Genomic DNA, 25,865 nt, shown 5'->3' on the forward strand with positions numbered 1-25,865 from the left:
AGCTGAAATAGCTGAAGATTGCTCTGATTTACATTTTAAATTACCTTTTCTTCTTAATCTTTGGCTAAAGTAGTTTACTTCTGGAAAAGCATACAAACCTATTTACATTTTTTGAATGTTTAGATAACTGAATGTTCATGGAAAGCAAATGTCCCAGGAAAGAAGACAATGCAGATACAGCTGCAATCAATAAAATTTTAATAAGATCTCCACCTTCTGCAAAACTTCAGAAAAAATAAAGTTACCGCTGGAGAATAAATGTCACAGGCTCCCATCAATGGTCTTTATACAGGTGATACTGGAAGCAAAGGTATCAACACTGTGGACACACAGCCATATGGGAAATGAGAAAAGTTAGTGCAGAAACATATTTGTCAATGCAATACCTCCTGAGTTACACAGATGCAGCGTGCGATAGACCCCGCAAGAAAGAGCTCTGGAGTCTAGAAGATGGCAGTCAAATTTAGCAATAGGTTCTCGCAATGGGGGCAGAATCCCATGTCAGAGCTCACTGAAGTTACAAAGCGTACACTGGCCACTGTACTCTGCTGAAATATATTTATCCATTTACATACAGAGCAAGCAAAACGATATTCCTCTTCACTGGCATTTCTAAATGTGTATTTGCTTGTTGATCACTGTTTTTCAAAGCAAATAGAAAAGAATATATGTATTCGCACAAAACCTGAAGATGTTTGGATCAAGATCTCCAGATGAATGTTTTGGCTAACCCCAAATTTGTGCCACTTCTTTGAATTCTCCAAATAGAGCTGTGCCTGAAATGTTCTGGCTGAGGCGAGGTTTGTCTGTGACTTACACAGAACAGTTGGATCAGCTTATAAAGAGCATAGTTTCATTTGTTCCAGCAACTCATTTTAGATATCCTTCAGATTTGTACTAAACAACTCGACTAAGGATATTTGAAATAATCACTGTGATGAAATATTAGGTGGTAGGAATGCAGCCTGCTGCCTTGCAGATGAATTGTGCCAAACAGGTGACAAATCACAACCAGTCCATATATCTTGCAATATAAAATATCCTGCCAAGAATCGAGAGTAGGGGAGATGTGGCTAGCATAACCATGCAGCCCTAAAACACAGTATTCCCACTGCTCGCAACAGGCACTGAGTTTGCAAGGCCTCAGGACTAAGGCTTGTCAGGCTCGCTCTCTAAACTTTTCCTGACCTCCCCTCAACTTTGTTTTACATGGTTTAACTCTAACAGCAGTTTTTCTAACTGACCAAGTGTCTAAGAGTAATTTGGTGTAATTTTGTTTACCTTTGTACAGTACCACCATGGCTTTACGACTCCAACATAACGACAGAGCGCAGAGAGACGCAGACCTGACGTGACCGAGAAGCTGTGAGACAGGACGCAGGGCACCTGAGCGTGGGCAGGGGGTGACAGGAGGTGGGACGCAGGCTTGGCACTGGTGACCCCATGGCTATAAACAACTCGCCAATGGCCAGGCACAGAAATGCAGACCTGGAGCCAGACAAAACTGGATTTAGGGGTAACAAAAGGAACTAAAAAATAGTATCTAACAAACATAAAAGCCCCCACATGTAGCAAGTTTGATTGTAATGTGGAGCTGCAGATCAGTGAAAAAAGAGCAAGGTGTAAAAGCGTGTTGGCAAATATACAGAATGACCCTATGCGGTTCCTAGAGGGAGGAAGAAGAAGACGTCAGCATGTGTGGAGGATGAAGCATTAAAGAACTGGGGACATGTGAGCAATCCAGCATTTTCTCTATGAGGCCATGAAGCCTTAGCATAAGGCCGCAAGGGCATCTAGAGGACAAACGGTGGTATAAACAAAGGAATGAATGCAAAGAAAAATGAGTCCAGAATACTGAAGCGGAACCTGCCACCTACAAGAAAGCCACGAGCACAGCGCGTGAACATGTAATGCACACCAATCATAATCAGGTTGCTATGTGATTTAATTTGATTATTGCCAATGGCAGATTGCCGAGTATGTAACGGGGAATATAAATGTGAGCTATCTGGGGCTAATAAACGGCTTGTATCTGATCACATTGATCGTCGTGTCGAGTCCGGTTCATCCTCCACGACAAGCATGAAATCACATTCCCTGCAGCGACCAACTCCAGATGCTGACAGCTCACCATAACATCCCAAAATGCCGTCACCAGGATGAAACGACTGACTTCTGGACCCAGCAGAGCAGGCGAAAGGTGAGGAAAATATCAGGAAAAGGCGTGAAAACTAGGAAGTGTGTAGAAGTTTTAACTGCAGTATTATAATATTGATTTTTTTCCACATAGACTTATTTTTTTCTTTTTCTGCAATGATTATATCTGCTCAAGTAATGAGTCTTGGATTAGACTGCTAAGATCCAGTTCTGCTTATTCTAAATTCTTGGGTTTATACATATATGACTTGTGTTTCCTCTTTGCCCATAAACAAGATTTTGAGTGTAACAATAAACAGAGATTTACACCAAAAAAGACAGTTTCTAAGTGCTTTCTGGGATAAACTTTCAAAGGGTCACCAAAAAAGAACATACCTTATATGGGTATTTCTATATTCACAGAATCACAGAATCACAGAATGGTCGGGGTTGGAAGGGACCTCTGTGGGTCATCTAGTCCAACCCTCCTGCCGAAGCAGGGTCACCTACAGCAGGCTGCACAGGACCTTGTCCAGGCGGGTCTTGAATATCTCCAGAGAAGGAGACTCCACAACCTCCCTGGGCAGCCTGTTCCAGTGCTCCGTCACCCTCAGAGTGAAGAAGTTCTTCCTCGTGTTCAGACGGCACTTCCTATGCTTCAGTTTGTGCCCGTTGCCCCTTGTCCTGTCGCTGGGCACCACTGAAAAGAGTCTGGCCCCGTCCCCCTGACACCCACCCTTGAGATATTTGTAGGCATTTATAAGCCTTCTCTTCTTCAGGCTAAACAAGCCCACCTCCCTCAGCCTCTCCTCGCAGGAGAGATGCTCCAGTCCCCTCATCATCCTCGTAGCCCTCCGCTGGACTCTCTCCAGTAATTGCTCGTCTTTCTTGAAGTGGGGAGCCCAGAACTGGACCCAGTACTGCAGATGGGGCCTCACTAGGGCAGAGTAGTATTCAACAGTTCTAATAAATTATTGCACTTGAATATGAAACCAGCAAAATCACAGGAGGTCAGTTGCAACTGAAAATAGGTGCAGTTTCAGATTTTGCGGGAAATTAAGAAAGGCACGTCAAAATTTGTCCCTTGACATCTAAAATAAGTACAGAACAAAAAAAAACTGTACTGCATTAGTCTCCTTTTTTGTTGTTCATCCAGAGAATTCTTTTTTTTTTTTCTTTGTCAGAGAATTTAACATTCTGGCTGATGAATGTGCAAAGATTGACATGTCATTCACAACAGATTGAATAAATACAGGGATTTTCCAGGGGTGAGGCAGGGAGATCAGTAATATTTTCCTCTATCAGTGGGCAAGCATCACTGTGAAGCCGGGTCAGAGCAAGGACAGCTCTTAACGATGCAGTCTACTGGGTTTGTTCAGTATTTTTAAGTTTAAGCAAAAATCAGAAAGCTCATCCATGTTTGTCTGATCTTCTCAGTAATTAAGGCAAGGTTCACACCAGACCAGACATTCTGAGATGAGCTTATGCCATTAGCAGCTTTCATCTGCTTGCCTACGGTTTGTTTTACTGTATGCACAGATGAATATGGCCTCGGGAAAAAAATCTGCAGAAAATCCTCCACTTGCAGGTTTGTAGAATAAACTATTTGGATCTTAGTGCAAGTATTGTCTCTCAACGCACACGTGCAGTTTTCTCGTGAATGGGATTTATGTGTGCACATCAAAAGAAGAAAATCCCTAAGGGCTCAGTTTAAGCCAACAAGAGCAAAGAAATTCAGGAATCCCCCACCAGAGCATGCCCCGTTTCGCCTACTCTGTATCACGCAGACTTTGAATGAAATCTGAGGCAGCCAGGCAAAACAGAACATGCATTAGCTTTATGGTTGTTCGTTTATAAATTAAAATTAAGTCCTTAAGAACTTACTGTCTTCCTAATGAGAGCACATCACCCATGGGAGGTAGGGTTGGCAGTAGCTGGATACACGCAAGGTGAGGGAACACTCAGCCTCTCGTGCTTGTGGGTGTACTCACAACGGTACCTGTTAACATTTTTCTTCCTATATATGAAGGGAACAGCCTCAAGTTGTGTCAGGGGTGGTTTAGATTGGATATGAGGAAAAATTTCTTTACTGAAAGAGTGGTCAGGCACTGGAAGAAGCTGTGCAGGGAGGTGGTGGAGTCCCCATCCACGGAGGTGTTCAAGAAACGTGTGGATGTGGCACTTCTAGACATGGTTTATAGGCATGGTGGTGTTGGAGTGACGGTTGGACTTGATGATCTTAGAGATCTTTTCCAACCTTGAAGATTCTATGAATCTGTGATGATTCTGTGATTCTACGACTCTATGAAAAAGGCTGTGAAATGCCAAAGGGCCGCCAGGGAGGTGCCACTTAGCTCCATGGCGAGACCCAGGCCGGGGTTGGTGGGGGCTTTCGGACCGTTCCAACGCTGTTTCGGAGTGGCGGGAGGCTGAGCCGCGTGGGTCCCCACCACAGCCGGGGTCTTGCTTGGGGGATGATGACGATGCATAACAAATAATCATAATAATAATTTATTATAATAATAAGCAAGAATAGTTGTTGTTATTATTAATCATAATAATAACAACACACCTTCTTTCCCCACAAGCCTTTAAAGGGGGGCGATAGCCAGAAAACTATCAGCATCAAGCCACGCGGGAGGGAAGCGCCGGCCGCGCGCCGCCCCGCGCCCCGCCCCCGGCCCCGCGCGTCCGCGCGGGGCCGGGGGCGGGGCGCGGGGCGGCGCGCGGCGATGTGCAGGATGTCGTTCAAGGTGAGCGGGACGCCGGGGGGGGGGGGGGGAGGAGGAGGTGTCACGGGGGAGCTTCCCGCAGCTGGCAGCCCCGTTGCGTGCACTGGGAGCCTCCGTGGAAGCTTCGGGCCGGTTTCGGGGCTGGTCGCTGCGGGGTTTTTGGGATGCGGTCGGGAGCCGCCCCCGAGCCGCTTCCCAGCATCTCTGCTGGTGCTGCTGGTTGTGTAACGGGCGGGAGGCTGCGCCCGTCCCCGCTCTCGGTTTCAGGCTGCGGCGGCCGCTGCTTGGCTCCCGCCCGCTGTCTTGTCGGTCCCGGCACTTCTTGCGCTTCTTCCATCCATAACCACGCAGCAGCGGTAAATTTCGAAAGGTCGCCTAAAATCAGTTTTTTTAAATCTGAGGATGGGATTGATAATAAAAATCAATTGGCAAAGAGGGAAGCAAGCAGCAATTTGCTGATGCCGCCGGATAATAATTCATGCTGGATGTAGCGGCTGGTGAGGGGTCTGGAGAACAAGTCTCATGAGGAGCGGCTGAGGGAGGTGGGGCTGTTCAGTCTGTGTTTTGTTTACATGTCATTTTACACAACATTTCTTCTTAATACGATTCAGTTCAAAGCTTGATCCATGCATATGGCCGCACCTCGAGCACTGTGTTCAGTTTTGGGCCCCTCACCACAAGAAGGACACTGAGGGGCTGGAGTGTGTCCAGAGAAGGGCAACGAGGGTGGTGTGGGGTCTGGAGAACAAGTCTTATGAGGAGCAGTTGAGGGAGCTGGGGCTGTTCAGTCTGGAGAAGAGGAGGCTGAGGGGGGACCTTATTGCTCTCTACAACTACCTGAAAGGAGGTTGTAGTGAGGCCAACGTTGGTCTCTTCTCCATAGTAACTAGCGATAGGACAAGAGGCAACAGCCTCAAGCTGCATCAGGGGAGGTTTAGATTAGATATTAGGAAAAAATTCTTCACTGAAAGAGTGGTCAGGCACTGGAACAGGCTGCTCAGGGAAGTGGTTGAGTCCCCATCCCTGGAGGTGTTCTAAAACCATGTGGATATGGCACTTCAGGACATGGTTTAGTAGGCATGGTGGTGTTGGGCGGACGGTTGGACTTAATGATCTTAGAGGTCTTTTCCAACCTATGACTCTATGACTCTATGATTCTATGATTCTATGATTCTATGTACATCTTCTCCTCCATTATGCACTTTCTAGGTGCTGTGCCTGCGCTTTATCTTATCGATCACCAGCTCTGTGCCAGTCCTTTGCCGCGTTGCTTGTGTCGCGTTGCTTCGTTCAATGGATTATTCCCTGCTTGCCTCTCACTCGTGTCAGTGCGCCTTCCCTGCCGGGAGTGTGGGTGCTGCGGTGGCACCGGGTCATCTTGGTGTCGGTGCAGCAGTTGGTTTCCACCGTAGCTAAAGCCCTGGCGTGGCAGGGAGCAGGGTACATCTGCTCACAGTGCAGCTCAGCCTTTCACTGGGTGGTGGAATCTCTGTGGTCATCCCCTTTGGTGTCCTGCATTGGTCTCATACCTGCTTTTTTTTTTTTTTCTTTAGTCTCTTCTGTCCCTTCATTCTGTCTGTGAATTTTTTCCCACCTTCCTGTATCACAAGTATCCACCCTAGCAGATACTAGCCCCATGTTCCTGCTGGTGCCAGCCCCTTCTTCTTGTCTTCCCCTTTTTTGGCCTCCTTGGCTTTTTACCTTGTCGTTCTGGTCTTCTTTTCTGTTCTGTCCCTATCAGCTCCTTTTCTGTACCCTGCCTCTCACTTTCTGTTCTCTCAGGTACTCCGGTTCAAGGTAGCTCACCGCCTGCTCCCTCTCCCTCTGGAGAACTGCAGCCCCCACCTCTGTCTGCTTTCTCTCTCTTTTCTGTGTCTTTTTGCCTGGCATTTTCTCTTTCTCTCAGAAAACTGTGTACTTACCTTGGATTCCTACCGTTTCTCTTTGCCGCTGTCTATTCATGTTTTCCATCTTATTATCCCACTTACCCGTGAGGTAGCATTTATCTTTCTATCTCACTGTCTATACACATGAAAATCTTCTCTTCTTCTACCAGCTTTTGCCTGTCAAAACTTACGTGTTTATCTTGAACAACCTTTCATTTTTATCAGGATTCTTGATGTAGGATGTATTGCTGTCTAATGAAGTCCTCTCTCTTTCCTCCTACATCCCACTAACATTTTCCATTGTATCATGCTTGATCCTGATTTCCAGTTCTTCTTAAAACTTTTTACTCTGTTTCTCCTTGCCATTAGGACTGGTTTGGAAACTGAGAAAGAAAAAGGAATTTCCTTGTATTTGACAGTACAAGGAACAAGGTGACAAGGTGGTGGGCTAGTGTTCTCTTTCTCCTCTCTTTTCTTTCTCTTTGCCTGTTGCCTCTTTTCTTTCGTCTTCAAGATCACTGCTTCAAAACTGCACTCTTCCTCCTCAGCTGTTACCCCACTGTGACCTGCCTCTTCTCTGCAAACAACAAGTCAAAGGTAGGGCAGGGTGCAGGAGCTGCTGTTCACAGCATTTAAATGATACTTTTCCCCCAGTATTCCTAAGATGACACATACAGATACATTATCACTTTTTTTTTTCTATTCCTGCATCAAAAAATGCTCTTGTCAGATTTATAGTGTATATTTCCCTCTAGGCCATTGTTTCATAAGTATTTTTGTTTGATGTCAATACAGCATGAGTATGATGCCAGCTTTTCATCTTTGGGCTCTTGTAAAAGCATAGAAGCATTTGAAATGAATTGCATAGCCACGGTTTGAAATAAAGCTTTAGAGATCTTGGTGAAGTGGAGGAAATTATATCCTGAAAGTTGCTGATGCTGGAGCAAGTGACATTATGAAACATGTCATTTTCACCAAAGCTATTAGCTAATCACTTTTTCAAATATTTGTTACGTTCTGTTCCCAGACTGTCAATGCTGAGGATCAATTGTTTCCTTTAAGGCTTTAGGAGCAGACTTGCTTTATAGTAAGAATTACATGAAAATTGTATCCAGTTAATGTCTTGAAATTCAAGATTACCTCTCCCTAAGAAGTATCTGATGAAACAGGATTGAGTTTGTAACTGGGTAACAGCAGTCAAGGCTTACGTCACAGCCTGCAGTTTAAAACCCATTTATTGCTCAAAACTATTCAATTAATCACATTATTAATCCCAAAATAGTGTCTTACATTTTGCCTACCAGTGATGTCAGTATTGCTGATATCACCTGAAAAAGAAAAGCACAGAGGTATAAATCCTTGGTTCGAAAGGAGAAGAGAAATGGCCACATGGTACTCCTTGAGGCTGTCCTTGTAGGGTGCCCAGATCATCTGGATGATTTTGCACATTCCATTCATCTTAGCAGGTAAAATAGCTCAGATTTGTGTTTGCTTTTTTTATCGAATCACTACATGGTTGATGGTCTGGGTATGCCGCATACTCTACTTTTCTGCAAGGAATCCCCAGCAACGTGGGGGCACGAGGGGAAGCACAAGTACTGGTAGCAATCATTCCAAACTGGGTCATCAACACCGCTGGGAAAAACCTGATTTTGTATCCTTGATGCACTGGAGAATTCTTCCATTCCTTGGGTCTGATCCAAAGTCTGAGGGCTTTGCTGGAGAGCTACTGTAGCAATTACAGGGGAAAAAAGAGGTAGGAATTTATGACTCATAAGGCTAAAGACTTTGGACTTCTGCTTCCAGACTAGGGTAACACTGGAAACTTAGTTTTCTCTCCTCATGTAAACTGATGAAAACAGATAAAGAGTTCCTGAATATTGATTCCGGTTCCCGCCTACCTGATGGATAAAGGCGTTGTTGTAAGGTAGGCATGATAAAATGCAGTCGCATTGCTCCTGTGGCCTCGCAGTGAAAACCAGGATGGATGAAATAAATCTTTTCATGTATAGATATATTGACATACCTCAAAGCTTTCTAAAATTTTAAGGGATAGGGTGAGACAAGAAAAAGTAAGGAATTAGATTTCCCATTCTGTAAGGTCTCTAATATCACTCTTTTGCAACAGCTTTCCACTGAATAATAATAAAGACAATAAGACAACATTCCTAACTACCAGCTCTATAAATAAATATCTGCCTAATAAATCAGAGCAAAAAGGGCAACATGGGCCACTGTGTGTTTAGGTCAATTGTTTGCTTTTACAGAAAATTTTAGTGGTTGTAAGGGTGAAGATAAGAAAACACTACTGTGTTGCCAGCAAGGAGGGTATAAACTGCTAGCTCTATTTTGATCAACATTATCTACAGATAATGGTGTCTCTTCACCAGGAGAAACGTATCAGCTGTAAAAGGAAGATCAGGATTTAGCTTATTGTGTGTGCTAAATTTTTCCAACTTGGCGCCGACGTGTGCTAGTACAACAAATATTGCGATCAGTTTATAGGAAGGGTCTTTTAATGTGTTGGATGGTTGAAACTTCCCTCATCTCAAACAGCTGCCAATTTTCCAACCTACAAATATTAAAAAGGCAACCCACGGAAAGTGCTCAGTGCAACAGGTCTGGAATGTTTCGCACAGGATTTGTCTTGTGTCTGCTGGTTTCGGTGAGGTTTATTACTTGCAGTGAAGCAATTCAAACTCTGCTTTATGTGTGCATTTGAAGTATCAGCCATAAAACCACTCAATCCTGATTCTCTACCACATTACGCATGCGCGTTGACATTTAGACATGGAGAAGTGTGTATTACATTTTCTGAAGCAGAATGATTGTCTTTTATATCCACTCTGCACTCTCTTTGGGTTATCCTGAAGGTGAGATTCACTGAAGAGCAAGGCCCCCGGTTATTTTTGACACCGTTTTGGTCTAAGATGACTGTTGGTGAAATGATGCTGTACTGAGCTGTTGGTGGTTTTAGACCTTGTTGAAAAATCAGCGGCATGAGCCTGACGTGGGATAGGTACCATTGCCATCACGGCACTGTTTCCTCTCCACACTTCACCCATCGCAGTGCTTACCTGTCAGGGCAGCGTTTTGGCAGCTGCCTGCGTGGATCAGATAGGAAGGTCAGGTGCAGTGTCTGTGTCACTTTCTGCTGTCCTCCTTCTGTGCTGGGCAGTGATAATTTGCTCCTACCCAGGAGCGGTCACAGTGTGGCATTGTCTCTAGAACTAAGAAATCCTCAAAGAGTATTACATTACTACCAGTTTGTTTAACAGTGGCCTATGTTGTCTAGATTTCAGAGTTTTGCCTTATGGATTGCCTTGCATACCTAGTAAACAAATCCGTAAGTCTATAGACAGCAAGATTTTAGCCTTTTTTTTCTTGCATCTCCCAGGAGATATCTCATGTGCCCACAGTTACGCAGTGTTAACTCCAGGGAGGAGGCAGACCAAACAGTATGGAAGATGCATGAGCGATACTTTTCCCATATTGGGTTTTGTACGCAGAAAAGGAGGAGACAGCAGAGAGCTAAGCTGAAACCCAGGAGGGTGTCCTGCAGCAGGACATGCAGCAGGATGATTCAGCCTCTCTGACTGTGCCCAGCCCCACCACACAAGCAGACAATACAGACACCAGTTAGCACGTGGTTTTCTGTGCTGTTTCCCTGTGGATCAGGACTAGCATCATCGTCTCATTAGAGAGCAAGCTAAGAGACATAGGCTGCCACAGACACAGGGAAGACCTGAAACAACATGAGGTGGCACAGGGAGACTGATCTCTTTAATTGCACAAAGAAATTAAATTAGCTTCCCTTCCATGCTCCAGTTTTCAAAGAACAGCTAAGCTGTAACTTGCGTGGCTTGAATGCAGAATATGCATGTGTGTATTTGTCCAATGCATCTTCCAAAGAGCTTTATTTCTACATTTTTTTGTTTTTTTTCACCAGAAAGAAACACCCCTTGCCAATGCTGCGTTTTGGGCTGCGAGGAAAGGAAACCTGGCTCTCCTCCAGCTGCTGCTGAACAGTGGGCGAGTAGATGTGGACTGCAAAGACAGCGTATGCACATGATGCACCTACACCCTCGGCACTGATTTTACATTGCTTACCATAGCCCGCTGCGCAGCGGGTGTGGCAGGGATCTAACATGAGGCATCTGAGAGTCATACGGCACTTAGGGATGATTTAAAACCTTCTCTTTGTCAGGCAGCAAGTTTGAAACTCAAGATAAAACAGCATGATGATTTACATCAGTGGCAAGGGGTTAGGAATTTGCCAACACTCAAAAATGTGTCTTACATGGTTGTTTGTGGCGCTGACATTAAAAACACAGATCCTAGCACCTCAGGCTTCTCTTTGCAAGGAAATTTCATTGTAGTAATAGATCACAGTGAAAAGTCGATTCAGCCAAGCCCAGGTAGCAATGATTCTGTCAACTAGCAGAGCTCCTCATAATTAGGAGAACCGCTGGCCTCCTGACTTCTTCCTCCCCCACCCCAGTATCTCCTGGACTTGGCACTGACATGAAGGGACAGTAAGGTTGCCAAGAAAAGGGGAGCCCAGACATGTGACAGACAGATTTCATGGGGATTTCCTTACTGTAATTGGCATGGGTTGAAATTAGTTTTGAGATTAGAAATGGCTTGAAAACATAGATGATGGGTATGTCTTGCTATTCTGTCTACAACATATGGAGAGCTACTTGATTGTACTAAGCTATGGCAAAGACCAAGGGGAAAACCGAGGTTGAGAAGTTCCCAGGTTTCTTTTGTTTGGTGTTGGGACTGACTTACTGAAAGTTGTGCCTGTGTTGTACTGGGTTAGTGCCACTGCCATTCTGAAACATGAACGTGCCACAGCTTCTTTCACTTTGAATACCTTCAAAGTGCTAGAGATTTTCTAAGCCCATTGACTTTAACTGATCTTTTCATTTTCATTTCATTTTTTCCCCATAGGCAAGTATTTGTCCTGCAGTATTTGCAAAGATGATGCTGTGATTCTGACACGTGGTTTCTGTGTATTGTCCATACACCACATACTTATAACCATAATCTTATTTGGTTCACTAGAGCACTGGCCTTATGGGGTACCGAGGGAACCATAACACATAGTTCTGGTGTGGAAAGTTCTCTTGTATGATGTGAAGAGTCACAGAGTGAGTTTGCTCTCGTCATTTGGATAGGGAATTAGTATTCAGATCACCCAGACCTTTACTCCTGACTATGACTCACAGTTAAGTGACTCAGCTAAGTCACTCAGCTCCTGTGTCTAAGGATATTCTCTGGAAATGATGCCAAGATCTTTGGGATCCTCTGATAAAAATGCTGTGTATAAACAAAAAATATTCTTGTTATTCTTGTTGCACTTGTTTTGGGACAGTAAGGCAAAATCACTGCATACATATTTGTTGAACAGAAAGGCCTTAACACTGCAGGCAAGTCTGTAACGTTTTTGCTTTAACACCTAATTGCTCATTTTCAAAGTATCCTTGATAGTAATTTTTAAATGATAGCAAGTTTTTCAATGATCATAAGCTTCTTTCAGCTTTTCAGAAGAGGTGGTCTCTCATGCAGACAGCATTGCTGGAAGTGTTTGTTGAAGGTACTGACTTGTTTTTCCTTACTCCCAGCTTGGCACAACAGCTCTGATGGTAGCATCTTACTATGGCCACATAGATTGTGCACGGGAATTGGTGTTGCAAGGAGCAGATATCAATCTGCAGAGAGAGGTAGGAGAAGTTCTGCACTCAAACAAGGATTGATTAAGTGACCATTGGTTTATTACAAATAATAAAAGAGTGTTGTCTGTTGCTTTTTGCCAGTTGCTCATTTGTCACTTGCTGTGCTATGCATGTATAAACAGAGTTTGTTCTCCTGAGGACACCAAGGAATCGGATGTCTGGAGTTTGTAATAGAAAATGAGACGCCAGAGGTACAATTATAAATAATTCATCAAACATTTCCAGCACATCTGGTTGGTGAGGGGCAGTTACCTCTGAGATGTAACCCCGCAGGGTTACACCATTTATGCATCTGCAGTTTTGCGTATTGGCATAGTAAGTTACAGCTCTCTGGATGGGATAAATGGTAAAGAGAAGTCCTTTACCTTTTGAGTCGCAGAGTCTGGTCGTTAAAATGGAGTGGATGCCATTGCTAGCCCAGGGATTATTTTGACTCGGTGTGCTTTGGAGTTTCTGCCTCAGTCTGAGCCAACTCATCTCTAACAATCACCCAGCTTAATCACCCGTACCCTTCCTGGCATCTCTGCTTTGCACTCAAGGCATCTCTCGCACCACAAGATGCTTGTTTGTGGAAGGGACAATGTCAGCGGCTGGTTTTGGGAAAGTGCCTTCCCTTCATACTCCACGCAAATGGTTGTAAGGAGTGCCTGCAGTCTCTCTGGTCTGTGTGCTGGCTACACAGAGAGCAGGACTGCTCTGGAACAACGACAGTTGTACTGGTCATAGGAACAGAGCAGTTTAAGGAGGGCATGCAGTAACATGGGGTGGCGGTAGGCAGTGCAGGACAGGAGTATGCTCGTCACTTTAACAATGCAAGCAAATGTTTCTCACTTTCCTTGGTTACCTGGAACTAGAGCACTAATCTCTGGCTGACATCTGCAAGTTACTGAGTCAGTGAATGCCATGTTCGATGATAAAAGTGTCTTTGCAGTTACTGGCCTAAACTTGCTCTAATCACGACTGTCAGTGTCTTTCAGTGGGGTCCTGTTCCAACAAAACATGTATTTAAACATGTCCCTTCCCTTAGGTAAACATTGCTTGAAAAGCAGTAACAAAAGGAAAAGTTGAGAACAGTTTTATGGAGCTGCTCTTGGGTATCACTCAGTACGTACTGATTCAGCAAGCCAACACAAAGGAAACACTGAAATCCTCCAGAATTGCTCTGTTGCAGAAAGGAAGCAAAGCAGATGAAGTTGAGGTCCTAAAGACAAACGGCACTGTTCTGAAACTAAATCCATGTCCTCAACCAGCAGTCTTGTACTCTGAAGCTGTTGTAAAGCTTGAGGAAGTGAGAGCCCCATAAATGTGTCTGGGAGAGGGGGCTCTGAAATGGCCTCAAGGGGCCATGTGTTGTTGTGAAGGCTTTGGGCACTGGAGTGAATTTCATGTATAGGTCCCCTTTCCTGCACCTTCTACGTGGGATGAGAGAGCCCAAAGTCAGGAAAGCCTGCTTGTCTTCTTTTTCCTTTCCTTCCTTCCTTCCTTCCTTCCTTCCTTCCTTCCTTCCTTCCTTCCTTCCTTCCTTCCTTCCTTCCTTCCTTCCTTCCTTCCTTCCTTCCTTCCTTCCTTCCTTCCTTCCTTCCTTCCTTCCTTCCCTCCCTCCCTCCCTCCCTCCCTCCTTCCCTCCTCTCTTCCTCTCTTCCTCTCTTCCTCTCTTCCACTCTTCCTTTCTCTCTCTTTCTCTTTTTCTCTTTCTCGCTCTTTCTTTCCTTCTCTCCTTCTTTCCTTCTTCCTTTCTCCTTCTTTCTCTCTCTTTTTCTCTCTTTCTTTCCTCCCTTATTCCTTTCTTCCTTTCTTCCTTTCTCTCTGTCTCTCTGTCTCTCTGTCTCTCTCTTTCCCTCGTTCTCTCCTTCCTGCCTTCCTGACTTCCTCTCTTTATCTCTTTCTCTCTCTTTATCTCTTTCTCTCTCTTTCTCTCTTTCTCTCCTTCCTGACTTCCTGCCTTCCTGCCTTCCTGCCTTTCTCCCTGCCTTCCTTCCCTTCCTTCCCTTCCTTTTTTCTTCTTTCCAGCCATTAAAATCTTACATATTCACTTTCTGGGTCCTGATATATGTTAATGACAGTATTTTATACAAGTAGTATAAAATATGGGGTTTCAGTTCTTTGGTGAGGTTAGGGAAAGCAGGAGTTGCAGGGCTGGTTATAGTTGCTTAAAGGTTGCTTGGCTGGATAGAGAGCTACTGCCACAAGAGGCAAGGATGACTTACACCAACAGCAGTCACATTTTGTCAGTGCAGAGTCAAGCAAGGTGGAGCTCTGCTGTACTGAATAGCCGCCTCCCTGGTCTTTCCACACCCTGATCCAAATCCATCCCATGCTCCTATTTGTCTCAGGTTGTAGGGGCAGGTGAATAGGGATTGGTTTCAAAATGGCTGTTCCTGTGCTGTGCAAGACTATTCTTTTATCATTCTGGGCTTGCTTTCCCTATCTGGTGACTGGGTAGACGTGAGTGAATCCCAGGAGGTCTATATTAGAAACTCTATGCAAAAGCCCCTAGTGAAACTTGGATTTTACTCAAATGTATGATGCTGGACAGATTTCTCAGTGCAATGGGAAGAAAACTGACCTAAGATGCCTGATGTCCTCTGGAGTCCTCAAAATCATCATGTCTTTTCAGCTGATGCTCAACTGATTGTGCTCAATACTTCTAAATATGAAATGTCTATACTTCAGTCAAGTGTGCTATGTGTTTGGGGTTTTTTAAATCCATTTTTTCCTTACAGTCAGGTGCAACTTCTCTGTTCTTTGCTGCACAGCAAGGCCACAACGATGTAGTGAAGTTTCTGTTTGAATTTGGAGCCTCCACTGAATTTAAGAATAAAGTAAGATGATGGGTCTATTTTTGCATGCTGATACATTCTGACAATCACGGCTGTTTTCTCCTGTTCATATGAAACATGACATGGCAGCAGGAAGATGGTAAAAGGATTTCCTCACTTGAACATTTTCTGAGTAATGTGAGTAATCCAACATATTGTGAAAATATTAATCTGGGACTAGATTTACTACCTAGACTTAATGGCATAAGTTGATCAAAGATCAGTCCCTTGATAGTGATATCAGTCTTTCTGCTTAAGCCATCCTCCAATACAAGAACAAAAGGTCTTTTGTACATGTTAGGTAGGATCCCATTTTAGGTGTACATGTACTTCAGACTGATATTTCATCTACATTGGGATGTCTCTGCATACCACCATAGGATACATAAGAGTATAATGGCCTCAGTCTTCCCTAAATTCCCATTTACCCATCTGTGACAAGAAGACAAAATGCACCCCAGAGCTTCTGTTTCTTTGTTCAGGCAGGTCCTTTTTCAAAATCTTCTTTGAATAGCCAGAAGCACAGACAGGAGAGCCTGGGTCTGGTTCATCACCCCTCATGGGGTGAACAGCATTAAGAACAGCAGTTCATCACTGACAGCAGTACATCAACTCAGTTTCTTTGCCCAAGGCAGTACTAGCACCTCTGCTTTCAGCAAATAGAACCAAAAGCAACATATTTGCATTAAATATTCTTGCCCTTGATGTGCTGGGCACATTTTGGAACACTCCCATAATCTGGGGAGGACATTTGCCAGTTACTTACCCTGGGATCCACAGCGAAGTATTTGAAGAAGGAGGAATAGTTCTTTACCCCCCAGTAACCAATTTTTCAAGGTGTTATAGTCTGTGATTTGAATGATTCCCTCAAGCCACACCTGCTTTCCAGGGTCTCTGGAAATACAGGCTTTAAATATTAAGGGAACTGATGGAACATCAGAGACTCAACTCCTTATGCTCCAGGGACTAAAAATCCTGAGGTTTTGTGGCCGGAGTCCACACATGCCCATCCAGTACGCCAGGGAGCTATGCTTGTGGTAAGCAACTCTCTGACCACAGCAGCAATCAGTAAATTTAAAAACATGAATGAAATTGTGGCTGTTTAACACAACATGGAGTGCAGCTGTGGAACTTGGCAATGTAGGAGGTTGCAATGCTAAATACGACAGCTGGATTTTTAAGTGCTGGATAATCTTATGTGGGACAGAGTTATTGGGAGACGCTGCGCATTGAAATAAAGGTTGCTTCTCAGTCTTATTTCAGGGTATAGGTGAGGGTTAGCAAGTTTCAGAAGGATCATCTTTTCTTGCATTCAGCTGTATACAACTGGGCGAGTGAACTTACACTGCCGTTTGAGTCATCTGGCCAGTAAAAAGGCCACAAAGCCATGCTGAAGGAGCAAAGTTGTCCCAGGTGTAGGAAGAGCCTGGGCTACTCACTGCAGCTCAGCATGCAATTGGGCAACGTTTGGCAGAGGGAGAGAAAGCGGTGAATGGAGGAAACTTGGTAAAGAGGGAAGACAGAGGCTGAGTACCTTGTCGTGTCTAGAGGGACAGTTACATTTTCACCAAACCTTTCCTGTGAGCTAGGAGTTTGTGAAGATGCCAAGACTTGGCCCAGAAGGTGAACGGCAGGCTTGAAATTGTCTGATCCTTCATGACAATACATGATCTCCTATGAAGCATGCAAAATATATTGACGTGAGTCACTAGGGCAGGTAAAAGGGAACAAAGACCTAAATGGTAAGAAAATATTCCTGCATTCAGCCACTCCTGGTGGCTTCCATCTTTGGACAAATGCAGGCTTGAGCTCTACTGTTGCTCACCTTGAAACTTTGCTCCCAGGCCCCATATTCCTGCCTGCCTCTTCTTCTGAATTCAGACCTGACTTGGCCTGTGTGCCAATCCTAAGTAACTTTTAAGCTGCAGGTTGCTCTTCTTCTCCAGGCCACAGTTTTCTGCCACTTCCAGTCGAGCTGGTCGTAAGACAACACCAAGTCCCACGGAACATAACATGGCAAACTGGTGTGCAATGTGTACGTGAGGCGATTTTTCAGCAGCATCAAGTGTGCCTGACCAAGCGCTCCCTCCTTCTCATCACCTCTTCAAGAGGTGCATCGGTCACTTCAGCACTCAGTCTGACACAAGCTATAGTGCCTGAAAAAGGCTCTTAAAAGCTGAACAAAGGATAGCTGAGTTAAAATTAATCTGTGCAAGATTAAAGAGACACTGGTTTAAAAAGCTGAGGTTAGCTATCAGGTCCATGCCCCCTTTGCTGAAAGGATCTGCTCTCTCTGAATAGTAGTATGAGGGCTTTGCTAGGTTCATCACTAATGTTGGGACCTATCCTGAAAACTGCCATGTTCATTCTTTCACTCATTCCTTGCCTGGGGACTGCAGCTCTTTTGAAATAAGGATCTAGACACAATAATCCAAATGCTTACAGTTTCCAGTCCGGGCTTTGGTAACCCACCAGAATTTTAGACTGAGGCTGGGTGGGCAACCAACTTGTACTTTGCATAACAGTGCGTACCTGAGCAGGAGGCACCACTGAGAACATACTGCATTGACAGTATGTATCTTCCATTGGCCTTCCAGTGTATTTTTGTATCAGTTCAATTTTCTGATATAATAATGTGGTTTTCATAGCTTGGAATTATTCCATCAGACCATTGTTCTGTTGACAGGTGACTAAGATAACAGGCTCCTCCGTCCGCCGCAAACCCCAGAAACAATACAGTTGACAAAATATGCCTTTTCAGGTCAGAGATAAGGCATTTTACGATTAAGGTGCTCATCTGGGAGCAGTGCTGGAAAAAAATATGGCCAATCCTGACTATTTTTAAAGGGCACTGCAGAACTTCTCCATTTACAAAGAACTTCCTATTATAAATGAAGATGTGGAATCAGAGTAAGAAAGCAAATTGAATGTATCCTAGGAAACAGAGACTTTAAAATAGGGAAGTACGAAGCCCAACATCTTTTTCATATACCTCTCTGTAAATTGTAATTACTACATTTGTTGCTAATATACGAGATTGCTGGAGAATTGTCTTGGTATAGGTGTTCAATTCTTGTTACCCCTTATATTATTAGAGTTGACATTCACTATGGGAGGGAAAGCAAATGTTCAAAAATAGTGTAATAAAGTAATTAGCAATAACTGCTGATGTTGTAAAGAGAATAAATAGTACTATTGAACTTTATTACATATTTATTACAAAAAACATATTATTCAATAATACTATTCTACATTGTCCCAGTCTGGCATCCTTAGAAGTATGCATCGTAAATTGAACCGTTCTCCTATCTTACTCTGAGACATGTTATAAGCATGTGGGTTCTTACAAGGGTTTGCATGGTGGCATGTTTTCTGAGCAACACTCTAGGTCGAGCGGTATGTCAGAGGCTATTTCGCAGCAGGTAGTGATTGCAGAAGATCAGTTTCCCTCCCTTGTGGCATATTTCAGAGATGATGAAACATCGTGTAACTCTAAGCTACTTTCAGGCGATGACTGCAGAGGTGAAGGAAGAGGTAGGCAGATAGACAGGGAAGTCTACACCAGATAGCGTGGTCTTCTGGAGTGCTACTGTTCCAGGTGCTCATGCGGGAGATGGGCAGCGGCTGTATGTGCCACCGGTGGGGAGGACAGACTGTGTGGGGCTAACAAAATGGTTTCAGATGACGAATTGCACAGGTAGCTGGGAGAGCTGGCTCCTATACAAGCTGGAAGGGTTTGCAGTGAAGGAGTAATAGAAGCTACACTGTGTCAGGAAAACAGGATCTGAGCAAGTAATAAACCCAAGGCATGTGCCTTCTCTCAGCTGCGCCATTGGCCTCGTGCCCGCTGGGGAAGGACAATCGCCCCAGAAGTGCCTCTGTGGTTGCTCACGTGTCCCTGCTTCCACTTGCTGCCCTGCTCAGAGTTTCCAGGAGGCCTGCCAGTACCAAAAATGCTGCTTCAGCTTTTTATTTGTCTTAGCTGAAACCAAAAAGGATAAGAGGGAATCATGTGGCTGAAACGGATTTTTTAAACTCTGTCCTTTTTTTTTTTTCATAACTCATCTGCCTTCTTATTAGCCTGTAAAACATTGAGGTGTCTAGATAGAACTTGCTGGAAGAAAGGCTCTTGTGCTGGCAAAAAGGGAAGAAACTGTAAGTGAAAGCAAGGCAGAAGCTCAATAGGGGTGAGAGGGGGCTGAGTTTTTCTCCCCCTAAGAAACCATGGACCTTCACACTGTTTGACAATGCCTCGATTTAACTGAGTGCTGTCTTACCACATGGTCTTTTCAGTGAAAACGATTTCTGGTCCCAACTTCCCTTTTCTTACAGCAGGACCTGCCTCTTTATCAGAGCATTCAAAGGAATTTCAGTCACTTCTTTTGAACGTATTCAACTTCAAAGGAGACACAGTAGCACAGGCCTTAGAGCCCAGTTGTTTTCCTGATCAAGGACCAAACCTTTGAGCCAAGGAGCTGTTACCCAATTCTCTCTGGCCCAGTAAATAATTGTTTCAGGGTGGGCAGCTAGACCTGGGGACTACCCAATGCTTTTTTCTGATCCCTGGACTCTGATCAGGGTGATCTAGGAAACTTGGTCACTCTAGTCTGCAGGATCTAAATGGTATATTTTGGAAATGTGTTATTCTTTCAAAAAATGTATCTATCTAAAACTATTCAATGTATTCAACCAAACACTTGGTCAGGATCCCCATTTTGAGACACTTGACATATCCTGCAAAAGTGTCTCCCTTCTTAAACCTCAAGCTGTGACATCTCCCAAGCTGGGATCACACAGGTGGACTCCAAGCGTTGGGCTTCAGGTCTGCTGTGCTAGCTGCAGTTAGCTTTGCAGGCCTGCCTTTTGTTTGGGACCTGTCATTTGGTTCCCTCCAGAAATTCTGTTAATAGCACAACAATTGTTTCAAAATAACAGGAGTTTATTGAGAACACAAGAATTTTAGAAAACAAAAGTCAGACCATAAAGCAATAAACCGTTCCTGTATGCAGCTAACTGAGCATGTCTATCTACCCTCCATACACAGAACCTCAACATTTTTAAGCTTCCTAAAACTTGTCCTTCCCTGCCTTTCCACAGAGGACCTCCAATCTGGACAGCACAGTTTCTCTTCTTAACTCACTAACCTTTCTCTCTCCATTTCCTTCAGAGAAAGAGTTTTTAAAAATGTCTCTGTTTTTTGTTTGTAGCCTTTTGATCTGGTAGCTCACTACTCAAGCAAAGTGGCTTGCAGCTGGTTGGAGACAGGAAACAGGTTTCACTAAGCTATTAGCTTTTGCCATTGTCTTTTAAGTGTGTGTAAGGTGTTTTTTAATCTAGGAACCACTGTTATTGCCTTTGTGTTTTGTTCCAGCAGTTCCTATTAAATTAGGGTAGTTTCATTTAACAGGGAAGTCTAATGACTCATTATAGCTACAGAGTAACTTAACTCCACTGACCTGATTACATAATATATTTACTCCAATAATCTAGAATTAATATGCAACTCTTAGATTGTCACAACAGCTTCATATCTGTGACTTTGCTGACACTCAAGCCTTGTTTGCTTTTCAGTGTTGTAGAGAGGAAGAGTGAATATGAGGTTTTGAGAATAGCTATAGACAGTCCCTGTGGGTTAGTTCAGTCATGTTAGAACTTGAGTTTTCGTGAGGTTATTACAGGTATGAAATAGCACCACAGATTAATAAATTTGATTGGCACTTCCCATTATAAAAGATCCATTTGGCCATTCAAGCTGTAACTTCTCTTGTGGATATCTGTCTGTGTGGAAAATTTCAGACAAAACTTTGGAGCTGTTTCAGAGAACAAGGCTGAGGGAAAACACAATCTATTGCCCAAATTAATAACAGCTCTAGAAACCATTTATCTGAAATACTTTAGATAGCTTATCCTGTGGAGGAGGGGCTTGAGACTGGAAGAAGGAAGGGAAGGAGAGAGAAGACTTCTGGTGTGGATGACTTGGGGTGTGTGTCATCCTTGCGTGATGGCATGGTGCCATCCCAGGCAGAAGAGAAGAACCTCCTCTCCCTATCAGTGTCAGAAATAATGCTAATTTTTGAGTGGGGCATAGTGCACTTAAGATGGCAAGACCACATCTGCTATCTCAGTTGTTTCAGCTGCCTTGGAGTCAATTGCCAGTCATGCTGAGGTGTTTCCTTCTCAGACGACTCCCAGGGGAGTGTCTCTACAAGCAGGATTTGATGCATGTGCCTAGGTCTCCCTTTAGTGGTGATGTGCAGCAACTATAACTGCTTGGGATTGATCCTGCCTGCAGGGATCACTACTTCAGCAGAAGTAATGGGGCTTTCACTGATGGCCATGAGTTTGATCTGATTCACACTTCTACAGTTAGCTAGCATGCTTTAAAATGCATCCTCCCTACTCTTCTCCAGGCCAACGACCAACAGGGGAGAGACAGGACACGACAGGGCATGAAGTTCTGGCCATACAAGAGTAGAGTATCAGTAGGCTTTGGAGCCGGGGAAAGGTGTGCTGTCCTTCAATAGGTGGAAGAGCTTAGCAGGGGTGGGGTGTTTGGCTGTAAAAGGAAGAGACATGGAGGAGCTTGGAGTTGTGGAGGGAACAAAGCTGCTAGCAGGAAGGCAGAAGATGAGGAACAAAGAGCAGAACTTTCTTTGTTCCTGTCCCTCACTAAAAAAACCTCAGGAGAAAAATGTTTATAGCAACAGAGCCAAGTTTAAAGATTTATGTGGCAAGACTTGGTACTAAAATTATGAAAGGTTCAGCAGCTAGTCATTACAGAACTGCTGCGAGCCAAATTCTAAAAAGCCTTCAAATTTGCTTTTTTTTGTTTTTTTGTGGTGGTGTTCAGTCCAACACCTGCCCTCTCACCTGGCTGTACCCATTCTTTGCTTTTTCACAGGATGGAGGTACTGCTCTTCTGGCTGCTTGTCAGTATGGGCATGCAAAAGTAGTGGAAACTCTGTTGAAGCACGGTGCCAACATCCACGATCAACTTTATGTGAGTTATTTGACACAGATAATATTGACAACACTGGTGGTGGAACAAATGCGCTGTTGGTTGGACAACATCAAATACTCTGGCTCCAGCACAGAGAAGCATTTGCCAAACGCTGTGGTTTTATAGTAGTCTGTTCTTCTAAGATGTGAATTTTGTTAACTGCCTGCTTTTCGTGTTCCTGAGAGAAGCAGCACAAAATCAGAAAAGATGTTTTGGCTGCCTTTTTGTTTGTTATCTGTATGAAGGACATGTACCAAATCTGGATCAGGTTTGTGCTATCCATTAGCCATGAACAAAAGACCATGTCATGTTCTACCATGATTTGCATTGCAGACAAAAGAGTGAATAGCTATAAAGCCCCTGAGGTAGTAGAGAATCAGTTTTCTGCCAGAAAGAGTAGTAAAAGTTAAAATCTTAAAGTCTTTAAATATCTTGGTTTTTTTTTAAATATCAGTTAAAATGACGTTATTTGGTATTTGTGCATCTCTAGCTTGTCAGTGTTTCGGGCAAAGAGTGGTTAAAATGGCTGAACTGAGGTTGTTCAGTTGACTTTTTAGAAAGGTGGATTGAGCCAATGAAGCGCTGGATTTAATTTACTCCAATAGAGACACAAATATGTTGAGCTTTTCAGCATTCAACAGAAACGAGTGGCAGATTTTCCCTCTACTTCCCCCCACTCTTTCCTACCCCAGGACACTCAAGACTGACAAAGAGGAAGTTTTTCCTCAGGGATATGCAAGTTTTTCAGCCATTTCCATGGGCTTTGGATCTGCAGGATGCTGTTGCACTCTCAGCTCCCACAAACATGCACGGGAGCCGAGGGCTGGCGACTGCAGAAGCCACCAGCTTGCTGGGGGCTCTGCACTGGTTGCACAGGGGGTCACCACCTCCGTGCTGCCCTCACACCGTATTTATAAAGAAGAGTGTTCCACCCTCACTGCTGTGCAAATAGCAATTGCCATTCCAGTCTGAGGGCAGTGATTCATACGTCTGCATGGTAATCCCAGGGGTTACCACTCGGTTTAAAAATAGCCATGCTGCCACACCTGCAGACACTTACCTAGAAGTGAAGGCAGTAAAATAACTTCCTTGATATCCCTCCTGGGAATGAGCAATATTTGCAGTTGGATTTAGAGACATATTTTTATTGCTCACAGCCATTGGGCAAAACCACTCAGAAAAAACTGCTTAATAAAATAAGAACACAATCTCTTGAAAATGAGCATTAGCCTGGCTCCTTTTGTGGAAGATCGCCAAGCTGCATTTGCAAAGTGGTATCTGGCTGGCAACTTCGCTGGCAGGCCGCCAAGTGAGAGGGATTTCCAGCATGCATTTGAGTAGTCCTCCCAAAACCATCAAGATATAGAAGTTTTAGTCTTAAATTGACTCATGTGAGGGGTAGGGGAGAAGACAAGATAATACCCTAACTAAACAGTATTTCTTGCAGAAATATGTTATAGCCCTAAAACAGCTTTCTCATTACAGCATCAATTCAAATAAAGTAGAAAAATCTAATAATTTTAAAAATGGTTGTGTGATACAGAACCCAAGGTTCTCCAGCTTGATTGATGCTACAATAAAGAGCTCTTTTAATAATACACAACCTTGTTTACTTTCTAAATGGAAGTGTTCTCACTATACCTGTCTCTGGAGGAAGCCTGCAAAGGACATGATACCATCACCCTATTTCATATACTTGCATAGCAGCCAGAGAAAACAGCCCCTCAGAGGGCCCAGGGGTGTGCATGCATAGTGCCAGCAGACACCTCTCTTGTTTACCAGGACATTTGTCTTGAAATCAAGGTCAAACATTCTAGATTCAGTCCCTGGGGCACTATATTCAGCTTATGCTTCACTAAGTCTGTGCTGAGTTTTGCAGGAAGAGAAGCAGCCAAGCAGTATCAGTCAGCAGACTGCAGCATTCGGTCCCAACATAGTGATATGCCAACAAGGTCAGCAATAGGCTTCCAGTAAAATGCCCTGTCTTTTGTCATAAGTGTTTGCATGAGTTGGCATGAGATGTGTACTTGCACATCGGAGATGCAGTGAAGGGGTTCATTCACGTCTCTGATTAAACTAAAAGAGTCTCACCACCTGGGAAAACTTGCTCTAGCACGCGCTGTGCTGAGTGCTGCGGATATAGGATGGGTAAACACCTGTCCCACCGTCAGTGCGGATTTCCACTTCTAGCTGGTCGGATGGACTATAATGTTGTTTGAAATTTTTTCATCAAAAAACTTAATGAAATATGACTTAAATTTTTTGCCTAAGGAAGAAGTTTCTGTGAAGTCAAATTCCGAGAACACCTGCACATGAAAGACATGTTGAGGAAAAATAAAATCCAATATTTGTTCACAATTTCTGCTTTCACAGGCTTTTTGCAGGAAAATGCTGATTTCTGATAGGGCTATGAGATACTCTTACATGTGCTACTTTTACATTGTTATATTAAAGTGAAATCTCTTCTGCAAGATGTGCCAGAGCAGTGGCACGGTAGTTGCTGGAAGTTGCCCTTCACAATAGTATGGCACAGTACTTACTCCTTCAGCCTCAAGGGCAGACTTCGGTGCTGGAGTCTCCAGTCTTGCAAAGTACTTGAAAATGTTTTCACCATGCGTCTATGTAGCAAAACACTTCTGTATGAACATATGAAAGCTAAATGAGCCTATATTGCTATGCAGGAATGACTTTCTAGTTGTGTAGCTCAATGCCTCAGTGAACAAGACTCTAGTGAGAGTTCACCCTCAGTGAACACGACAGTGTTCCAGACCCAGGATTTAATACCAGGTTTGATATATGACGTGAGCCAGTAGTTGTGCATGCTCAATGAAAATGTTGCCATAGTTTGTTACTAACTAGACTTTGGATTTTGGTAATTATTTCTTGAGCATGGCTGTATACCTGCAGCTACATGGCGTAATGGCTGAAGTACGAGAATTTGATTCGGTTTGGTTTTGTGTGGAAACATGGCATCATTTCAACACAGCATAAGCTGGATGTATTTGTTCTTAGGATGGAGCTTCTGCAATTTTCCTGGCGGCACAAGGAGGCTATCTGGATGTCATCCGATTGCTGCTTTCTTCAGGAGCAAAGGTTAACCAGCCACGGCAGGTGAGCTCCACACTGCAGGGCAGAGCTGGGGTGTAATTTTTTACAGTTATGAAAAATTAACACTGGAATTTTCTCTGGGCACCAGGTTCCTATGGAGGTGTTTCACTGGAAAGCAGATTGTGGCTGTGCATGCATTCGTGTTTTAGGTCAGATTGGTAATGTGGTTTTGAAGCGAGTCCCCCAGTCATTTCTGCTTGCGTGCAAACTCGATCGTTTCTGGAAGAAGTGAAACTAGAAGCTCTGTTCTAGACCTGCACCAGCTGCACTTACACCAGAAAGCAGATCAGACTGCTGACTGATCCTCTGAAGAGGTTTGAGCCACATGCACGTTTGGGCCAGGGACCAAGCGAAACCAAAACAAAACCCCCCAGCTGTATGTAATGTTGATGTAAGGGCCTTGCACTACCTCTTGCGACTACTGGTCTGCTTCTGTTGTACCA

General features: G+C 44.0%; 1 protein-coding gene across 5 annotated transcripts in view; it reads left to right on the forward strand.

Moving 5' to 3' along the window:
* Nucleotides 1-4,845: 4,845 nt before the first annotated feature.
* The window catches only part of ANKRD29 (ankyrin repeat domain 29), a 34,502-nt gene continuing 13,482 nt past the window's right edge, over nucleotides 4,846-25,865 (forward strand). For 2 of the 5 annotated variants that reach the window (XR_012763448.1, XM_075416314.1), the window contains exons 1-6: nucleotides 4,846-4,889; nucleotides 10,704-10,814; nucleotides 12,385-12,483; nucleotides 15,219-15,317; nucleotides 22,216-22,314; nucleotides 25,327-25,425. Coding sequence is in view for 4 of the 5 variants with exons in the window: in XM_075416314.1 (XP_075272429.1) it covers nucleotides 4,869-4,889; nucleotides 10,704-10,814; nucleotides 12,385-12,483; nucleotides 15,219-15,317; nucleotides 22,216-22,314; nucleotides 25,327-25,425 (528 nt within the window). In the remaining variant the exon portion in view is untranslated. The remainder of the gene's footprint in view (nucleotides 4,890-10,703; nucleotides 10,815-12,384; nucleotides 12,484-15,218; nucleotides 15,318-22,215; nucleotides 22,315-25,326; nucleotides 25,426-25,865) is intronic. The other 3 variants (XM_075416315.1, XM_075416316.1, XM_075416317.1) reach the window with 3 other exon arrangements.

Source organism: Opisthocomus hoazin, chromosome 3, assembly GCF_030867145.1.
Source record: "Opisthocomus hoazin isolate bOpiHoa1 chromosome 3, bOpiHoa1.hap1, whole genome shotgun sequence".
In the NCBI taxonomy this organism is placed as follows: Eukaryota; Metazoa; Chordata; class Aves; order Opisthocomiformes; family Opisthocomidae; genus Opisthocomus; species Opisthocomus hoazin.